The sequence below is a fragment of the Mercurialis annua genome, linkage group LG1-X, assembly GCF_937616625.2.
Source record: "Mercurialis annua linkage group LG1-X, ddMerAnnu1.2, whole genome shotgun sequence".
Lineage (NCBI taxonomy): Eukaryota > Viridiplantae > Streptophyta > Magnoliopsida > Malpighiales > Euphorbiaceae > Mercurialis > Mercurialis annua.
This window is the reverse complement of record NC_065570.1, coordinates 54,434,533-54,454,070: the sequence shown is the minus strand read 5'-3', so window position 1 is coordinate 54,454,070 and position 19,538 is coordinate 54,434,533. Positions and strand designations below refer to the sequence as shown.

General features: G+C 31.7%; 3 protein-coding genes across 6 annotated transcripts; 2 read left to right on the top strand and 1 right to left on the bottom strand.

The window, feature by feature from the left end:
* Positions 1-8,789: 8,789 nt before the first annotated feature.
* On the top strand, positions 8,790-12,754 carry LOC126664484 (agamous-like MADS-box protein AGL104). The gene is made up of 12 exons (XM_050356885.2): positions 8,790-9,267; positions 9,593-9,646; positions 9,764-9,793; positions 9,893-9,911; positions 10,013-10,074; positions 10,191-10,218; positions 10,306-10,367; positions 10,463-10,562; positions 10,649-10,696; positions 10,781-10,896; positions 10,997-11,192; positions 12,444-12,754. Exons 1-12 carry the CDS (start codon positions 9,083-9,085, stop codon positions 12,573-12,575), a joined length of 1,032 nt encoding a protein of 343 aa, XP_050212842.1. The 5' UTR covers positions 8,790-9,082; the 3' UTR covers positions 12,576-12,754.
* A 1,175-nt stretch (positions 12,755-13,929) lies between these two features.
* Positions 13,930-18,436, bottom strand: LOC126664483 (uncharacterized). 4 transcript variants are annotated; one of them, XM_050356882.2, is made up of 3 exons: positions 18,345-18,436; positions 16,977-17,080; positions 13,930-16,872 (listed from the first exon to the last, which is right to left on the bottom strand). In XM_050356882.2, exon 3 carries the CDS (start codon positions 16,845-16,847, stop codon positions 15,624-15,626), a length of 1,224 nt encoding a protein of 407 aa, XP_050212839.1. In that variant the 5' UTR covers positions 16,848-16,872; positions 16,977-17,080; positions 18,345-18,436; the 3' UTR covers positions 13,930-15,623. The 4 variants fall into 4 exon arrangements, with proteins under 4 accessions (XP_050212839.1, XP_050212840.1, XP_050212837.1 ...); XM_050356883.2 differs by having other exon boundaries at positions 16,977-17,050; positions 18,345-18,431; XM_050356880.2 differs by having other exon boundaries at positions 13,930-17,080.
* Positions 17,622-18,490, top strand: LOC126673197 (uncharacterized). Its single transcript, XM_050367224.2, has 3 exons — positions 17,622-18,069; positions 18,153-18,212; positions 18,331-18,490. The coding sequence occupies exons 1-3, from the start codon at positions 17,963-17,965 to the stop codon at positions 18,488-18,490; spliced, it is 327 nt and encodes a 108-aa protein (XP_050223181.1). The 5' UTR covers positions 17,622-17,962.
* Positions 18,491-19,538: the final 1,048 nt, after the last annotated feature.

The following is a 19,538-nucleotide window of genomic DNA, read 5'->3' as shown; positions in this document are numbered from 1 at the left end:
GATCATACATTTGAAAAAAAAATGAAAAACCTAATTTAAGATTCCTATATTTTTATTTCGTCCCTAAGAGTTTTTTTATTTAGTCCTTATACTTTTAAAAACAGTCGTATGAGCTGTTAACAAAAATGGTGAAGTGCGGTGCACTCTCAGTGACCCAATAAAATTGTTTTTGATTCACATTACAGATTAACTAAGTACAAAATATACCCTAACATGGTTTCCCCTACCTCCAAAAACCCTAATCCTACCTACCAAAACCCTAATCCCACCATCGTTAACCCTCATCAAAACCTCCACAACACAAATTATCCCTCCAATAACCTAAACCTCTCCTCTCCGGTGTTTTATTTTGAGAACTTCGCTGACTCATGGAATTACATTCACCTTCAACGTGCTTTTCAGAAGTTCGGTGTTGCGGGTCGCGTTACCTTGGCAAGGAAACGTAACGTTAGGAATCTACGCTTTGGGTTTTTCCGCCCTAATCCTGAAGAAGATTTCAGCACAGTTCGATTCCGTCTAAACAGAGTTAATATAGGGTATTTTCGCATAAGGGCTTTTGAAGCAAGACACCCTACCAGCAGAAGCTTTCCGGATGATGCAGTCAAGATGGATCACCCACGAACGGTAATAACTGGGAAGAAACAGATATTCAGAGCTTCAATTAGGGATGACAGATCCTATGCTAATGTTGTGCAATCTGTTCCGATCGTTTATTCGCCAAAGAAGGAGTCCTTGGAAGCGTTAACTTGTTCGATTATTGTCAAAGTGAAACAATTGCATCAGATTTTATATGCACATTCTTATTTGCAGGATAAGGGGATTATTGTTGAAGCTATGTCTTTTCTGGGAGCTGACGAATTATTGCTCAGGTTTTCGAACTTGGCTGCTAGATTGGTTTTCGAATCAATTACCTTTCCATCACTTTCAGATTTCTTTGTTTCTTTTTCTCGCTGCGACGAATCTGTTGTCAGTAAGGGGCGTTACGTCTGGTTGAATATTGTGGGTATACCTGTTTGTGCATGGGATGATAAATTATTCATGCAAATTGGGAATAGGTTTGGAGATGCAGTGACTGTTCATCCTTTAGTGAGCTCCATGGAAAGACTGGATTCTGGTTCAGTTTTAATTTCAACTTCGATAAGTTACATTCAGGATTCGTTAACCTTATCGATTCGAGGAAAGAATTATATTATTTACATCTCAGAATCAGACATGCCAATTCTGTTAGATGGAGAGGATTACTCAGATTCTAGTTCAGTTTCTTCAAAGGGAACATTAAGCTCCAAGAGTTCTTTTTCTGATGGAAATAATGTTTCCAATCATTCAGACTCTATTAAACCTAATGGGTTCACTAAGGTTTCATCACCTGCTTTTGTTTTTTCGTTAAAGGGTGGGACTTCTTCAGTCAGACAATCAGCAGCTAATCTGGACGATATTGCTGCAAATATCGGAGATGTGGAACCGTTAAGTCATGAGGAACAGGTGATCATAGAAAAATCTGTTGACAGGTCTGTTGATGAGACACCAGCAAGCTTCCGGGGTTTAATAACTCAGAGACGTAAAACAAAGATGATTAATGAAGCAGGAAATCTTTTATCTACGTCCCAAATTTTGCCAAGCCCAGAGTCTTCTTTTTCAAACGATATTATTCGCAATCGTTCAAAAATGAATTTTGCAACTGCTGCCAAGCAACGTTCTGAAATTGAAGCTAAGAAAACATGGATTACAGGTCTCCAATTGGGTTTATTTTCTGAGGAAAATGAACAAGGGATTATTGAATTACTCTCACAAGGAATTGCTCTGGAGGAGCAAGCTAGATCTTGAGGATTTATCCTTTCCCAGGTGTATTTATTTTCTTATGTCGAGTATCTTTAATTTCGTTTCTTGGAATTGCAGAGGGGGTTTGTCTTTTCCTCGGAAAAATAGATTTATTCGTTCTATGGTGTCTAATCATTGTTTATCTTTGCTGGGATTAATTGAGACTAAAAGGGAAGCTCTTGATGATTTTAGTGTTAGGCAACTCTGGCCAAATCTTGATTTCGACTACGCTTTTACTCCTTCTACTGGTGCTTCGGGAGGATTACTTTGTATCTGGAATAGAACGTTGATTACCCCTACTCGTATTTTTACGGCTAATAGATGGATTAGCATGGATTTTTCTTGGAATAGTATTAATATCAGATTTATCCTGATTTATGCTAGTAATTGTCCTAGGGAGCGGGCAACATTATGGTGTGACATTCTTCCTGAGCTTGCTACTGACTCGATTTGTATTTTGATTGGAGATTTCAATGATATTCTGGATCCCTCGGAACGCCTTAACTGTTGTCAGTTCACTCCTTCAATGATTGATTTTTCTGCATTCGTTTCTAATTCAGCTTTAGTGGAATCTATTCTTCAGGGTCGGTTCTTTACGTGGCAAAATAGTATTTCTCGATCAAAAATAGACAGATGTTTCTTGTCTCCTTCGGCATTCACAGAGTGGCCGAATTTAGTCCTGTCATCTTTGCCAAGATCTTATTCGGATCATGTCCCCTTATTATTTACTTCGGATTTGCCATCAGATTGGGGGCCAAAACCGTTTAAATCAATAAATGCTTGGTGGAGTCATAAGGAGTTTAGCACATTTGTTGATAATTCTTGGTCCTCTATTAATCGTAGACTGCCATTTGCTAATATGGTAGTCAAATTGAGGGAGCTTCGCAACGTTATTCGAGTTTGGAACAGAGACATTTTTGGGAACCTTAACACGAAATTTAAAGCTGCCCAAAGTGAGATTACAGCTTTAGAAACATCTGCGGATTTTCAAAGCCTAAATGAGGTGGAGAGTGATAGATTGGCAGCCTTATATTCTGAGGTCAGCCTTCTCTCGAAGAATATTGAATCTCTTTGGCACCAAAAATCTCGTCTTAATTGGCAGCTTCATGGTGACAAGAATTCAAATTATTTTCATACCATGGCTTCGATTCATGCAAAAAGTAACAGTGTTTCTGAGATTATAATTGATGGAGTATGTTACAATTCGCCAAAGGATATTAAACAGCAAGTCCACCTTTTTTATAAGAATCTGTACCGTAAATCTGCTGCCACCGACTTCTCTCTTCAGTCTCTTCCTGTTCGGCAACTGCTGGTTTCGCAGGCAGCCTTACTGACGACTCCCTTTTCGGAGGAAGAAATTCATGCAACTCTTTTAGGGTGTGATGATAATAAAGCGCCGGGTCCTGATGGGTTTAATAATTTCTTTTACAAGAAAGCTTGGAAAATTTTGAAAAGGGATTTAATTTCTTTATTCCAAGATTTCCACAATGCTGCTACTTTTCCTATTGGGTTGAATACTGCTTTTTTGGTTTTGATTCCGAAATACAAAGGAGCTACTGACATCAAAGATTTTCGTCCAATAAGCTTGATCAATGGGGTCTTCAAACTGATATCTAAAGTTCTGGCAAATAGATTGTCTTCTGTCCTTCCTTTGGTTATCTCTGAGAACCAATTCGGCTTCATTAAAGGAAGAAGCATCCACGATTGCCACATGATCGCCTCTGAGGTGATACATCTTGTTAAAAAGCGCCGAGAACAGGTTTTTATTATAAAACTTGATTTTAGAAAGGCATTTGATACTATATCATGGCAATTTATTTTGCAAACTCTTCGAAGGATGAATTTCGATAGTAAATGGATTTCGTGGGTGTCTGCTATGTTTGACTCATCTCAGCTTTCTGTTCTTTTAAATGGCTGCCCAACTGAGAATTTCTTTATGGGAAAAGGGGTGCGTCAGGGAGATCCTATCTCTCCTATGTTGTTCGTCCTCGCTGTAGAAAATTTGCGAGCTATTTTTACAAAAGCTTGCAATCTGGGTATGATGTCGGGTGTTCATATCGATGGATTGGAAGATCCTGTCTCTATTTTACAGTTTGCTGACGATACTTTGCTATTCGTTCCTAACGATATGTCTATGATTGAGAATCTGCTGCGTATTCTAAGATGTTTTGAGCTTATTTCTGGGCTGAAAATCAATTACCATAAATCTTCGATTATTGGTATTAACGTCGATGAGGTTTCTTTATCTCGAGCTTCTGAAATTTTGATGTGTAAGATTGAAGAGCTCCCTATTACTTACCTCGGCCTGCCTCTTTCTGATAGAGCACTTACAGCCAAGTCATGGGACCCCGTGGTTTCGAATTTTTCGAATCAATTGTCGACATGGAGAGGTAACTTACTATCCCCTGCAGGTAGACTTGTTCTTGTTAAGTCTGTCCTTAGCAGTCTGCCAGTCTATTATCTAGGCTCTTTCCGGATTCCTCAAGCGGTGGTTGTTACTCTCGAGCGTATAATGAGACGTTTCCTATGGAATGGTAGTACGGAGCGTCAAGGCTTTAGCAAGGTTGCCTGGGTTGATGTTTGTGTTCCTTTTATTTATGGCGGTCTTAACATCACTCCTTTACGCAATAAGAACCAGTTTTTACTTTTAAAATGGTTATGGAAGCTAATGAATTCTGATAATAATTCTTTATGGTTTAATGTCGTCGCAGCAAGCTCTTCTATTCATTCGTGGTCTGACCTTCAGTCTGTGAATTCAGTTAAGTTATCTCACTTGTGGAAGGGTATTGTTTCTTCTTGCATGAACAATAAGGAAATCTGGAATTGCTTTATGAATTCGGTTTCCTTAGAATTGGGTAACGGCAACACTGCTCGTTTTTGGATTGACTGCTGGCTCACAGCCCCTTTACATATTCAGTTTCCAGACCTTTTCAGGTTGTGCAGGAAGAAACTCAGCACGGTTTCTACCTTCTTCGATCAACAGCAGGTTGGGGGTCACCTCTTTTTCTGGAAACGAAGACTGCGCCTAGGAGAACAGCAGCAGTTTGCAACTCTCCAGCAGTTACTGCCCACTCATCTTCAGTCATCTCAGGACATATTTTATTGGCGTCAGAAATTCTCTTATTCAGCAGCTTCTATGAGGGATCAATGGTTTCAGACTTCAGCTAAAAACCATTATCAGTTTTGTTTCTTGGCAATCAGAATTTGGAAAGAAAAACTGCCTCCACGCATTCAGTTCTTTATTTGGCTGTTGGCTCGCGACAGAATTTCATCGAATGATGCTTTAGTTCGGAGAGGAGTTTTGAATTATAATCAATTGGCTTGCTCCTATTGTGCGAAGGTCGAATCAAACATCCACATAGTCTTACATTGTAGCTTTGCATGGAGGTTTTGGTCACTGCTTCTCAATAAATGTAATGTTATATGGGTCACTCCTTTATCATTACAAGATTTTTATACTCAGTGGATCTCTTTATCGGCGGGAAGATATCGGAATCTTTGGAAGCTATTTTGGTTTTTTGGTACTTGGAATTTGTGGAAAGCGAGGAATAGACGGGTTTTTCAGGACGAGGCGGAAGACGTTCACTCCTTAGTCTTCTTAAGTATTTGCAAAGCGGTAGATTTCTATAGAGTTCATTTTCATGATTTTCCGTTTTCTGGAAACGATGTCTTTCGATGTATAGATTTCTTCTGTAATAACTCCTAATTTGTTTGTTTTGGCTCTTTTGCCATTCACAATTTGTGGATGAGCTAATACACCTATCATTTATCAAAAAAAAAACTGAAGAAATAGATGCTGGAATATGCGGAAATTAAATAGAATCGTTCTAAACATGGCTCTTGTTAATTTCACAAGATTGATTGCTTATTGCACTAAATCTCAACTATTTTCACAATGGAAAATACTTATATTCACCACCTAATGTATTCTTTAATTATATATATTTTGAGAGAATTTACTTATGATTAAGTTGGTTAATAATTTTTTTTTGTCAAAAATACTTTCATTCATTGATGGAAAATCGACCACGAGCTAGAGTCTCAATTCTAACCACAATATTTGGGCTAGATATTACAGAATATAAGGACTATTTGACAATATATGTGTCACCCAATATAAAACTTTACAAAATTAGATCTAAAAATAAATCTAGACATAGTAGACACAAATTATAAATATAAAAATTACAAAAAAAAAAAAATTAAAACTCCAACTTTATAACAAGTCTAGAGAATTATCATTCAAGATATAAATATTAATCTGTAAATTAATCTTTCCAATGAGATGCGAGAAAATCCAAACTTCAGCGATACACCTGGTTTGTCGATTCTACACCAAGTGTTCTCAGAACTCGAAACATCGGAGTAAAATTTCTTGCATATCTCTATTTGAAGAAAAAGAAAACTCATAACAGGTAGATGAAACAAGCAAGGCAAAAAGTTATTACAATAACCAAAAATAGATAATAAAAACTATTTAGTCCAAAAAAATGGTCAAAATCACCTCCCTTAGAGTTTGAGCGGCGGGACTGCTGGTAGGCTAGGAAGCACAAAAACTTCGACAAAGTCGCATTTTCCATTTCGGAAACGTTTTGGAAACCGTAAATTTTCGGAAACTCATTCGAAACATTTCACGCCGTTTCGGTAAATAAGAAAAATTAATTAGTCGTAAAAAATTTAAAAAATTACCAACAAATAAGAAAATATAATTAATTATCCACAAATTTCATATACACATTAGACACAATATGCTTAATCTTTTTATTTTGGTTGAATTATATTATATTCTTATAATATATAAAAATTAATTTTTTGAGTATATTTTAATTACTTTTTTTTATTAATTATCATAAATATATACAAAAATTTAATTTATATAAATTTAATTTTTTTATAAATATATCCTTAAATTTTTATTATTTATACGTTTTCTCCATATTTCGTGTCTTTTATTTTGAAAAAAATGTCGTTTTCCCGTGTCTGTCTTGTGTTATTTTTGTTTACCAATTCCGTTTCCATGCTACCTAGCTAGCTGGTAGGGCCGGTTTGGGAGAAAAAAGTTTGGAGGGAGACAAACAATTTGGTAAAGTAAAAAGAATAATCCTTTAATTATGAGAAGAAGTGGTTCAATAATCTACATATATACAGAAAACTATATGAATAGGTGTAGTTTTTTTTATTAAATTATCACCTTTCATGAAATTGTAAACCTTTCATTAAAAGTATTGTACCCTTTTCATGTAAATTCATATAGTCAATTCGGGTCAATTAAAAACGTACCCAGAAATCAAAATTAAAGGGGATAAAATAAAAAATTATACAATATACAAAATTAAAAATTTATTAAAATTAAGGGGGTCAATATGTAACAATTATTTAAATAACATAATAAAATTTTTAAAAAAATTATATAAGAAATTTGTAGTTTTAAAAAAATAAAAGGAGCAAATGTCCTTTTTAGCCACCATGGTTACGCCTCTAGGGTCAATCCGTCATAGGCGAAACGACCCAAATACCAACATAAAATTTTATAAAAGTGTTTTTAAAAGTATAAGGACCAGGTAAAGAAACAAAAACGCTTACATACGAAATAAAGAAAAAATAAATACAAAGACTTTAAGAATTGGTTAAGTCTTGAAAAATTGTAAGTATTAGTATCCAAACTTTTATGAATATGCAATTATAGTGCCTGAACATTTGATTCTATAAAATTAGTGTTTTAACTTTTTAAATTGTATCAAAGACTGTTATTAGTTATTTTTTTGATTCTTGAACTACTAAAAAGGCAAAAAATGGATTACAACTTTGCTGATATAGTTTTCATTTTAATTAAGGCTTAATACCTTAAAACCCCTACTTTTTAACCCCTTTTCGATCTTACCCTGACGTTGAAAACTTGTCAATTTTACCCTATTTTGCATTTTATCGTTTCAATTGTACTCTGAAATATTAAATTAACGTATTTTTCACTTGAAAAAACTTCAAAAACATTCTTCATGTATAGCATATATTAATTATTCATGTTTAAAATTTATTTAAATTTAGTTAAATTAATTAAGAATTTAAATTAGTTTTAATTTGATTATAGTTTTTAGTTAGTTTTTAATAATAAAGGACTTATTTGTATTTTTTTGAATGAAAATGAATTTAATTTTATCTTTAAACATGGTTAATTGAATGATTTCATCATCTAAGTAAAAAAATTGACAAAAATTAAAAATTTGAGATACAATTGAAATGATAAAATGTAAAATAGGATAAAATTGACAAAATTTCAACGTCAGAGTAGGATCGAAAAAGGACTAAAAGATCAGAATTTTTTAAGACATTAGACCTTTAACTAAATGTATCATCTGCACAATTTTTTTTCTTTGCTTATAATATATAAAAACTTGAGCAGACATTGGATTTATTTGGCTTTTAATACTGGTTATCAAAAAATGGAGAAAATGAATTGTTTGATATATATATATATATATATATATATATGTATAATCAAAATTACTAATTTAAAAAAAATTAAAGTTAAAACATTAAAATAATAAATTTAAAAAAGTTTACACACTATTTATATATTTATTTTTAATAACCAATAAATCGCTACACATTTGTTTTTAATCAAATAATCTGACGTACGGTGGTATTAGCGCTCAATTTATTTTATTTTCACCGATATTTTTTTATTTCTTATAAGCTAGTATTATTATGAGTCTAAGTTTTTGAAAACATAAAGCTCATCTCAGAATTTAGCTTTGCGAACTATTTGAATGGTAAATAAATTTAACACGCTCATTAAGATTGTTTTTGTATGTTGCCAAAATTTAGAGATTAAAAGATTTAAAATGAGTATATTTTTTTTTTATAATTCACTCTATTTCGATATTTACTCATTGTATCCCTTCAGTTGAATCAAGGAAAATAAATAGTAATAAGATACAATTATTTGATAGTAGTATTTTTGGTTTATTTACATGGTAAACAGTATGTGTATGTATTCAAAAAAAAAATGTGATGAAGAAAAGAGCAAAATAAAAACATTTACATTAATCCCAACTCTTTTATAAACAGCTAAATCTCATCTTCTCATAGCTTATGTTACGTTATGACCCCTAGTTTTATGCACCCTTCAATTTATTCTCCATTCATAACCATCGATCTCTTCTCTCTTCTTCTCTCCGGTGAACCTAACAAATTGTAAGTTTCTTCCTCTAACAATAAAAAGAGGTTCTTGCTCATTAAAAACACAAAATCAAAGAAAATAAATATGGGACGTGTTAAATTGGAGATAAAAAGAATAGAGAATACTACAAATCGACAAGTTACATTTTCAAAACGTAGAAATGGACTCATTAAGAAAGCTTATGAACTTTCTATTCTTTGTGATATCGATGTTGCACTCATTATGTTCTCTCCTTCTGGACGTCTTAGCCATTTTTCCGGTAAAAAAAGGTAATTATTTTTAATCTTCAATGTGATTTCTGCATTTTGATTCTTGTAACATATTTTGGAATTTCTTGATTTGATCATTTAAGGCATCTCTAGAATGATTATCTATTTTTTTTCTTAATCATTGCAAAAAAAATGTAATTGTTTTCCATATTTTGTTCTTTGTAAGCCCTGACAATTAGGATCTTTGACCATTATACTGCGAAAAGGATTGTTGCACTAAGGTTTATAATCCTCAATTAATTATTGTTCTTGTTTAGTTTACATAAGAATTATAATTAACGTCTAATGCATGACAATTTGTTAATTTTTAATGCTTATAAATCAGAATCGAGGATGTCTTTGCTCGTTACGTTAATCTCCCAGACCAAGAAAGAGAACAGTACGTTTGCTTTTAATAAATTAATTTTTGTAATTTTCTTAAACTTTTTAAACTTTTCAATTCAATTAATGATTGAGTAAATTAATGATTCTTTCATGAAATTATTTTTTGTTGCAGTGCTATATATCCTGAACGTAGCAGACATCGGTATTTTTCTTACAATTTATAACTTTATTTTCATATTCATATGTCCTTTTATATTATGGTTTACTAATATATACGATCATTTATAATTCTTTGTTGCAGCGATTTTCAAAACAAAGAGGTATATTAAACACCATAATTCAATAATATTTTTCTTAATACAATTTCAGTTTTCTTTGTTTAAATAAATAATTAATTAAAATTATCTTTTTCTTGATGCAGTATTTGCTAAGGACATTACAGCAACTTAAGAGCGAAAATGATATTGCTCTTCACCTTGCCAAGTTGGTTTCCCTCTTTTCTTAATATTCATTTTAAAATATTTATTTGATTAATGTTTCTTCTAATTTATCAATTTCATTTTATGTTCTTTATGATTCGAACGGGACGCTATAAAAAGTCCGACGACTATCAACTCTGATGTCGAGGTATTTCAAAAATTTGCAAATTGTACATTATTAATTTTAATAAGTTATGAATTCAATCGGTTAATTTTTGATTAATTTTCATTTCAGGAGCTCCAACAAGAAGTTTCTAATTTGCAGCAACAACTCCATATTGCAGAGGAACAAATAAGGTTAAATTCGACATGATTTATTGATTATTCTCTCTAATAATTACTACTCAAACTTTATTTTTAACCATTTTGGTCCTTGATATAAATGAAAATAGAACATATGAGCCAGACCCAATGAAATTGCCATCAATGAGAGAGCTGGAATCAAGTGAGAAAAATCTTGTTGACACCTTAACACGTGTTATGCAAAGAAAGGTATAAATATCCTAATTAATTTTTAATTTCTTCAGTAAATTTTGTTGTAATGAAATTTATAACTCGATGCTTTTTTTGTGTTGCAGGAATTTTTATTGAGCAACCACCTATCTTATGATCCGTCTAGCGTGCAGGTCAGTTGAATATAGAATATTAGAAACACATTGATAAATTTATTAACATGCAAATTTTAATGAAAATTAATTTGTCATTTACAGCAAGCGACTTTCGAAGATGATGTTATTGGATGGTTACCCAACGGTGATCAAAACCATGCCCAATCTTTTCCGACTTCTGCACCTCAAAATCATGCTCAATTTTTTGATAATTTAAGGTCGATTTTTTCAATTTTCAATTTCACATAAGTATATAAGATATTACATATGTATAATTAACGATTAATTAATTAGAATATCGTTATGAATGTTATACAGAGATCTATCGTCGACAATGTATGATCCATTGTTGCAAGGAAGTAGCTCAAATGGAGATCAGACGCACAATATGGGAGAATGTCATGTTACAAACACTAATAATACTAATTTCTCGACATGGTCTCAGCCGTATAGTTCGGCGGGGCTCCATTCCGCCACCATTCAGCCGCCCTCCTTATACTCTCACCAAGTTCAGGTTAATTTCTTAGTTGTTAGATTTCATTGAAAATGATTTAACTTATCAAAATAAAATACAAGAACTTGATGTACAAATATGTTGATAGTATTTCTAATATGTTGATAGAAATCCCAGTCTAAGTTCTACTTATATATTCATATATACTAGGGTAATTACTCATAAAATTCAAATATCTGATGCTCTTGTCAGTCATGCATCAAATCTTTTAATTTTATTAGTTTTATTCTAATTTAAAGGATATTATTTTAATTAGGGTTAATTGCAAATTCAATCACGAACTTTAGCGTGATTTATAATTACAACAGGAATTTTAAAATTTGGTAGTGTCAGTTACCAACTTTCATTTTTTGGAAAATCAGAATACTTAGCTAAAAAAACACTGACATGAACATTAGAATATACAGTCACGTGTTGTAAGATTGGTCAGTGTTTCAGTTTGCCAAAAAATGAAAGTTGGTCATTGACATTGACAAATATTAAAGTTCGTGTTATAATTGCAAAACACGCTAAATTTCATAATTTAATTTGCAATTAACCCTTTTAATTATTGTCAAACTTGCTTAATTGAATCAATTGAGTTTTACTTTATCTACGTGACCATCATCAAATAATTATATATTTTTATGCTTTTATTTTATTGATTCAGTTTGATGAATTTGACTATAATAATCAATCATTGAGTGACTTTAAGCGAGTAAAACTAAACTCAATTAATTTAGTTATGCAGATTTAATTATAATTAAAATAAGTTTATTTATAATTAAAAAAAATTAATCAGTATTAATAAAAACAACAAACATTTCAATTAATTTAAAGGGTTGATCACCAGAAAATACTCCATCTTTTCGACTTTTTTTGTTTATATCCAAATTTTTAAAATAGTCTTAATTTCCAGTTCAGTTATAGCCATTTGTTCAAATATGAGTAAAAAATTTGCAATGCTCTTCATATTACTTCATGTTTATAATTTTTATGATAAAAGGGCAAATTGAAACAATATGAAGTAATATGAAGGGCATATTAAACTTTTTATTACTCCAATTTGAGCTGATGGCGAAATTGAAAAGTGAAAAATAGACTAAAATTGATGATTTTAAAGGTTTGAATCATAAATAAAAGAAATCAAAAAGCTAGAATGTTGTTAGACGTTTAAGCCTTAATTAAATCATTAGTCATTCATAATATAATTGCAATACTTGTCATTGGTTATGATCTTTAAACTTAATGCTTTCATCTTAATGTAATCAGCATGGGATGGTGGGTCCAAACATTGCAAATATGATGCCACGTGAGCAAATTGAAATTGCAATGAGTGGCCAGCATGTACATATGGAGAATGAAGCTGCAAATTATGAGAGCAGAGTACCTCAACTTAATTAATGGATCACAAGAAATATCAAAAATGTTTCTAAATCTTGACCTATAAATCACATTATGTAAATAATTTAAATTTTTACACTTTTATAATTCTTGTGTATGATAAACTGGTATCATCCCAATTTTTTTTTTGTTTTACCAATCTAAATTTTGTATCATATGGATTGACTCAAATCTACTATGCTTGTATCATAAATCTAACATCAACAAATCAGTTGAAAAATAACTATTTTATGAGAGAAGTAATTTCTTTCTAATGGATTTCCACAGTTATTATTGATGATTAATTAATCTCAGATCAATTATAAAGTGAACCTAAACGTTAGAATTATAGAAGACAAAATAATTAGAAGTTTGGAGGTATGGGTTAAAAAAATTATATTCAGATTATTTTTTTGTTGTTGAAAAAAATCATAAAATAATGAAAATTAAAGACTTTTAAGCATATGCAATCATCATTCAGGACCTTCTTTGGGTGAAAAAGAAAAATTCAAAGAGGAAACAATTTTGACTTAATATATTCTAATATTTTTAACTCTCTTTTTCAATTACTTTTTCATTTGAGGTGTCCACTTGTTCTGTTTCCTTAATGAGACTTGAGAAAAGTAAAACTTGAAATAAACTGTGTTTTAAAAAAATACTACTATTGAAAGTTAAATATGAAGAAGATAAGTATTGGAATAATTTGAAGAAAACAAAGTGGTCCTTCTCTTGTTTCCAAAAGTTAGTTACATTACACATGGCTGATAATTATTGGTTCAGCACCATGTATATGCAATTAACTAAGGATATACTTTTTAGTTTTTAGTAACTAACTTTAAGTTTAAGTATCAATTTTAATAGGCAAAAATACTGAAAACCCCTCCACCTTTGAACTTTTTTTCAATTCCACCACCACCTAGGAGAATTGTCAATTGCACTCTATTCGGGGTTTTCAGTTTTCGCCTCTACCCCAAAATTTTAAAAATTGACAATTTAATTAATTGAAGGATAAAAATGTTAAAATCAACTAAACAAATGGGTTATGTCAATCTTTTTTCTAATTGAAAAAATACAAACAACTTCTTCATCTTTAAAAATGTTCAAACAAGTCCTAATAACTAATTAATTTACTAGGTTTTTTAAATAATATAAATTTAATTTTTTGTACCACCGGAGGTCTGTTAACAGACCACCGGTGGTGGTGGTGGTGGAGAACAGACCACCATGGTGGTCTGTTCTCCTTCAACAGACCACCACGGGGTGGTCTGTTCTGTTGAAGAACAGACCACCACCGGGTGGTCTATTTTTAAAAAAAAAATTCGAATTTTTTTCGAAATATAATTTTTTTTATATTTAATTTTTTTTATATATAGATTGCCTTCATTTTGTGTGAAGGTATTTTTTTACGATTTTTTAATTTTTTTGAAAAAATATTCTTTGTTAAATTTTAAGATTTTTAATTATTTTTTTTCGATTAAAAATTTACGGTTTTTAATTTTAAAAGTTATTCATAATTAATATAAATTAAGAAAATAAAAAAATTATTAATTGTTGAATTTTATAAAGAAGAAGGTTTTTTTATATTATTAATAACATTAACATTTAATTAGTATATAGTCTAAAAATGAAGGATTATTTTAAACTTTTTTACAAAGGCAAAGAGGTCAATTTAATGAATTAGGGTAGAGGTGAAAACTGAAAACCCCAAATAGGGTGCAATTGACAATTCTCTAAGGTGGTGGTGGAATTGAAAAAAAATTCAAAAGTGGAGGGGTTTTCAGTTTTTTTGCCATTTTAATAATAAAAAAAGTTTAAGTATCATTAGCATATAAATAAAAATTTAAACCTATTTCAATTGGTAGAAGATTGAACAGGTATCTAGTACCTTGATGGTTTTGTGTTCTATCTTTGATAATTTATTTTTATTTGGTAATTCAACCTATGAGTTTTACTTAAGCTTTAAAAGTAAAATGTATTTTTATACCTAGTTGTGTTATGCTGATTGATGTGCAGAATTGCAGCTTATTAGAAATGGATTCATTCGGTGATGAACAAAGGATTACTTACTGTTGAGTTTAATTTCAGTGATGATATTGATAATCACTTGATTAGCAATCAAATTGCCCTACATTCTCCAAAAATTTTAAATGTGAGTCTTCTTCTTTTCCCTTTCTATTTTGGTGCAATAAATCAACATTAGAAGTGTGCAAAAACTAGATCAAATCGAACCGAAAAATTAGCTTGGTTTAGTTTGACACTGTAAAAAGTATTTAGTTTTTTCAGTTTGGTTCAGTTTTAAGCATAAGAAATTTTGAGTCAAATTTTAGTGATCATCAAACCAAAACAACCAAACAAAATTGAAAAACTTAACCAAACCGATGGGTTTGGTTTGAAATTTTTTACATCTTTGAAAACTTGATTCAATTCGGTTTTTTCTATAAATAGCAACATTGCAGTTTGGTTAGAATGGATGGACAACCCTAATCGATTGAGACTCTGTTTTCAATGATTACTTTTTTTAGATTAATTACTACTACCCTCCTAATTTATGTTGAAATTACTATTGTGTAGCCAAATTTAAGAAAATTTACTCCCTCTCCCCTATTATTTTTAATTTTTTTTTTCATTAAACCCCGGAAAAGAGTTTAATTATCAAATACCAAAAAATAAGAAAGAAACAGAATTTTTTTAAAATTTACAAAAAAAAAAAGACACTATAATTTTGACCTAATTTTGGAATGATAGCATAATCAACTCTTACTGTTAACCTATGAGAAATGATAATATTCATAGTTACGATGACACGGCAACCTTTTTTTTTTTTTTTCTCGAAGGCTAAAATTTTCATTAAAATAATAAAAATTACAAAGAAGAATGATTCCTCAACATATTGAGTGAACTATTCTAATAGAGATGATGAGAGCTGTATAAATACAGTCATCGACTAGGGTTTTACTAACCACCAAATGGGTCACCCAAATAATATTAGACTTGATTTTATTAACATGCTCGCACAGTTTTCGGAACGTTCTAGTAGAGTCTAATCTCTGAACGTTCCATGCCTAATGATCAATGATCTAGGTGGTCCTGCATCGCAGAATTCACCGTTGAAACAACAACCACAGGAACATTTTTCTCATTAATCCATTGATTTTCCGTTGGTTCATAGTTAGAAGAATCACCTTCTTTTCCTTCAAAGCTTCGCAAAATCAGAGCCTCAGTTTCACCAAAACAGCCGTTAATGGGAGTTACTCCTAGCATTTTCTTCCTTGAACTCTTCCCTATTTTCTTTTTTGGGCTTATAGTTGTAATAGTTGCCTTAAGCCCTTTCTTTCCTATCCTGGGCCTTGATCCCAAATAGCCCATTTTTTCAATATCATATTTTTGAAAAGGAAAATTAGATTGTGCCATAATTTCCTTTCCTTTTATTTCTGTTACCTTACCCACCTCAATCTCAATCAAATCTTCACTAACCAACTTAATTCCTTCATTATCGGCAGATTTCCCATTTGCACATGCCTTATCACCCTCCATTTCCTTATTCAAAATAGGCAGTACGATATTTACTCCACGATTCTCTCTATCTACCAAATTGGTTGATTTAGTTTGAAGATTCCCTCTCTCCGCCATCGTCGGAACTGATTTTCTCCCTCCACCGTCCTCAGCCTGACTTCCGGCCATGCTTCTCAGTCGTTTACTCCTTGAGTCCATGGTAGAGATTTCAGCCGCCTGCTCCGTTATCTTCATCTGAGTAGCTGAGCCAGCTCCTCCATCACTGCCGCCGTCGTCACTATTTGCATTTGAGCGGGGTTTCTTCCCTTTATTTCTCAGCACACCGATCGGCCCAGCTCTAATCAGCTCATTATACTTATACACGTTAACTTTAGAGTTTAAATTCACATCACACTCAAGTAGGGGATGTCCGATAATACCACATTTAAAACAGAACTCCGGCAGTCGTTCATATCTGAGTAACGCCATAACAATAGCTCCTTCAGAGTTCACTTTGACCTTTAGCCCCCTCTTCAAAGGTTTGGTAATGTCAACTGTTACCCTCACCCTCATATATTTACCAAGGCAATCCCCTGATGCTCCAGGATCTACTTCGATTACTTCTCCAATCTGAGATCCCAAATTCAAACCGGCTTCCCTATTGAGACAGATAATAGGTAGGTTGTGGATTTGAATCCAGAAATCAGTTTTATCAAAAGCCATACTCGTGTGATCCCAAATTCCTTCAGGACTCTCCAAAACGATTAAGCAGTCTAAGTAATTCCAGGGACCCCCAGCCATAACTCTTCTCTTATCAGCTTGTGACCTAAAGTGTATAACAAAAATATTAATATCCAGATATTCCACAATTACTGGATCTTTTGTTTTCCAGACGTAGTTCATAGTTGAAATAAAGCCATCCCTACTAACCGGTTTTGTGGACAAAACCTTGCCGATTAAAGAGTTTGCAACTTTTTCTTCTCCGACTGACCTTGCTTTGTCTCCTAGATCACAGACAACAATGTCCTCATCCTCTGACAGGGATAATGATTGGCACAGTGTAGTTAAATCCATAGCAAAAATCAAACGTGAAAACTGTCTCTGTGGACCAGAGAAAAAAAACTATTCCTGCAGAGAGGAAACCTTGCCGATTAAGAAATGTGTGTTTCTCCATTTTGAAAACGTTTTCGTTTCTGAAACTCTTAGAAAACGTTTCAAAATAGTTTCTGCAGATAATAAAAATTAGATACCCGTTTTTTAATTAAAAAAACATGTTTAAAAAAAGTCTTAAAAGAGTTACTTATAATTATTACTTATATCAACACCTTCTGGTCCTTTAAGTTTTGTAGGATTATATTATATATTTTTTATAATTGCAAAACTTTAAAATATTAATTTCAATTATAGTTATGTAATTTATAAACAAGATATTATTAGTTATGAATTTGAATTTTGATTAGATTCAAATAATTTATTATATTAATTGTCATAGTATTTTATTTGTATGAAAGTATTTTTTATAAATAAAAATTTTATAATTTTTAATATTTATAAACATATCCTACATTTTTATTATTTACACGTTTTCCCCACGTTTATGTTTTCTATATTTTGAAGAAAGCCGTTTCACGGTATCCTTTTCCCTTTTTATTTCCGTTTCCGCGCAACATAGGCCAATCACATTGAATCAAGAAAATCTAAAACATAATCTGACGCCATCTACAAATGGAAATGAACACCATTTGGATTCACCTGAAAATTCTCCAAATTTGACACTACCACCCTCCCCCATCATTCATTCTATTATACATTAAGACTAATTTTTCTTCACTAAACTTTAATTATTTTTTCACTTAATTTTTATTTAATAAAGAATGTTTAGTTATGTGTTGTGAAAATTTGTGGATCAGTTGGAAATGGCACAGCAAAATGGAATGATCAAGTCAGTTACTGATGTTAATTTCTTATATCCCAACCAATTCAACCTTCAACCACAAAATGCCTTCCCAGCTGATCCTTTCATGTATGTCTTTATCTAACACTAATTATTTGATACAATGTCTTAAATACAAAATATTTGGCTTTACCAATTTTTTGTGATGGCAGGCCACAAAACTTGGCATACCAATTGCAATATTTTAGCTTCATGCCTCAAATGCAATCTTGGTATATCTATTTATTCTGTTCTTGCAAATTCAATTTTTCTTTATTTAAGAAATGTGATTCTCAATAATTTGATAATTATTGCATGGCTTCTATATAAAAGTGATTTGAATTTCTGCAGGAATCAACAGTTACCTGCAGATCGTCACCAACAGCTCAATCGAGATGCGCCTATACTGCCTACTTCAGTCGATCCACCACAGCATGCTCTCTCCTTGCTGCCAAATCCTTCTACTTCTAGGTATTGGACTACTCCTATTTATTTGGATATTGCTTATTAGAAAATTTAAATATTTTTAACATTTTAATTAATTCTAATAAAAACTGTAAATTGCATGGATTATAGCATAAATTAAAAGATTATATTTCAGTTGTAGATAAATTCGTTAAATTGAATCTGATTTTACTCATCAGCTAGATATTGAATGATTATATTTATACCAAGTCTAACTCATACTCAGTTGATGCAAATGATGATCATTTTGAAATTAGGGATGGAATGAGCATCTTTGAGATTGGAGAGGCATCATCATCATCATCATCATCGACTTCTAATAAACGCTCAAGGGTATCCTCTAAAAAATTAATAAATCCAATAATTTCACAGTATTCTTGATGATCATTTCATTTTCTCATTATATATACAGGTAGAATCAATAACTGAAGAAAACACGGGATCATCATTAAAACGGCAACGAATGGAATGGAACCTTGGCAATCAAGATAATAAGCAAGGGATGCCTTCTGATAGGTTTGTTGTTTTTATTGGTCATATAATATTAATATCTAATTGAAAGAAATTAACATATTGATGTAAGGAAAGTTGTTTCCCAAACCGGATCTATCATGAATCATTCTCACATAAGTAACTTTTATATTTTATAAATAATGAAAATTATATGAGAGGGGTCTATGATGGACCCGATCTATACAAGAAATTTGAATAGATCTCTAAAATCAATTTCATTTTTGAACGACAGGTCAAATAGAAATTCAATCTACGATCCATTGTTTGAAGGGATTGGTCTACCTATTGACCCTCATCTGCGGATGTTGGCTCTCATGTAGGTTGCTTATCGTAGTTGTCTAATTGATACTGCATGGAAATATTAGAAATTATTGTATTTGAAAATAAAACATATAATAGTTACATGAAAATAAAACCCAAGTACATTTTGGTTTCTAGACTATGATGTTTTAACAAGGGAGTGTATGCAGTAGTTCAAATTCTCTTTCTGTGACTGTAATTTGGTTATGACTTTTTTTTTTTCTCACTTAAACCTCAGCTTTTGTTATTCTGGTCATGAATTTCCTATTAGCTGTAAGCTT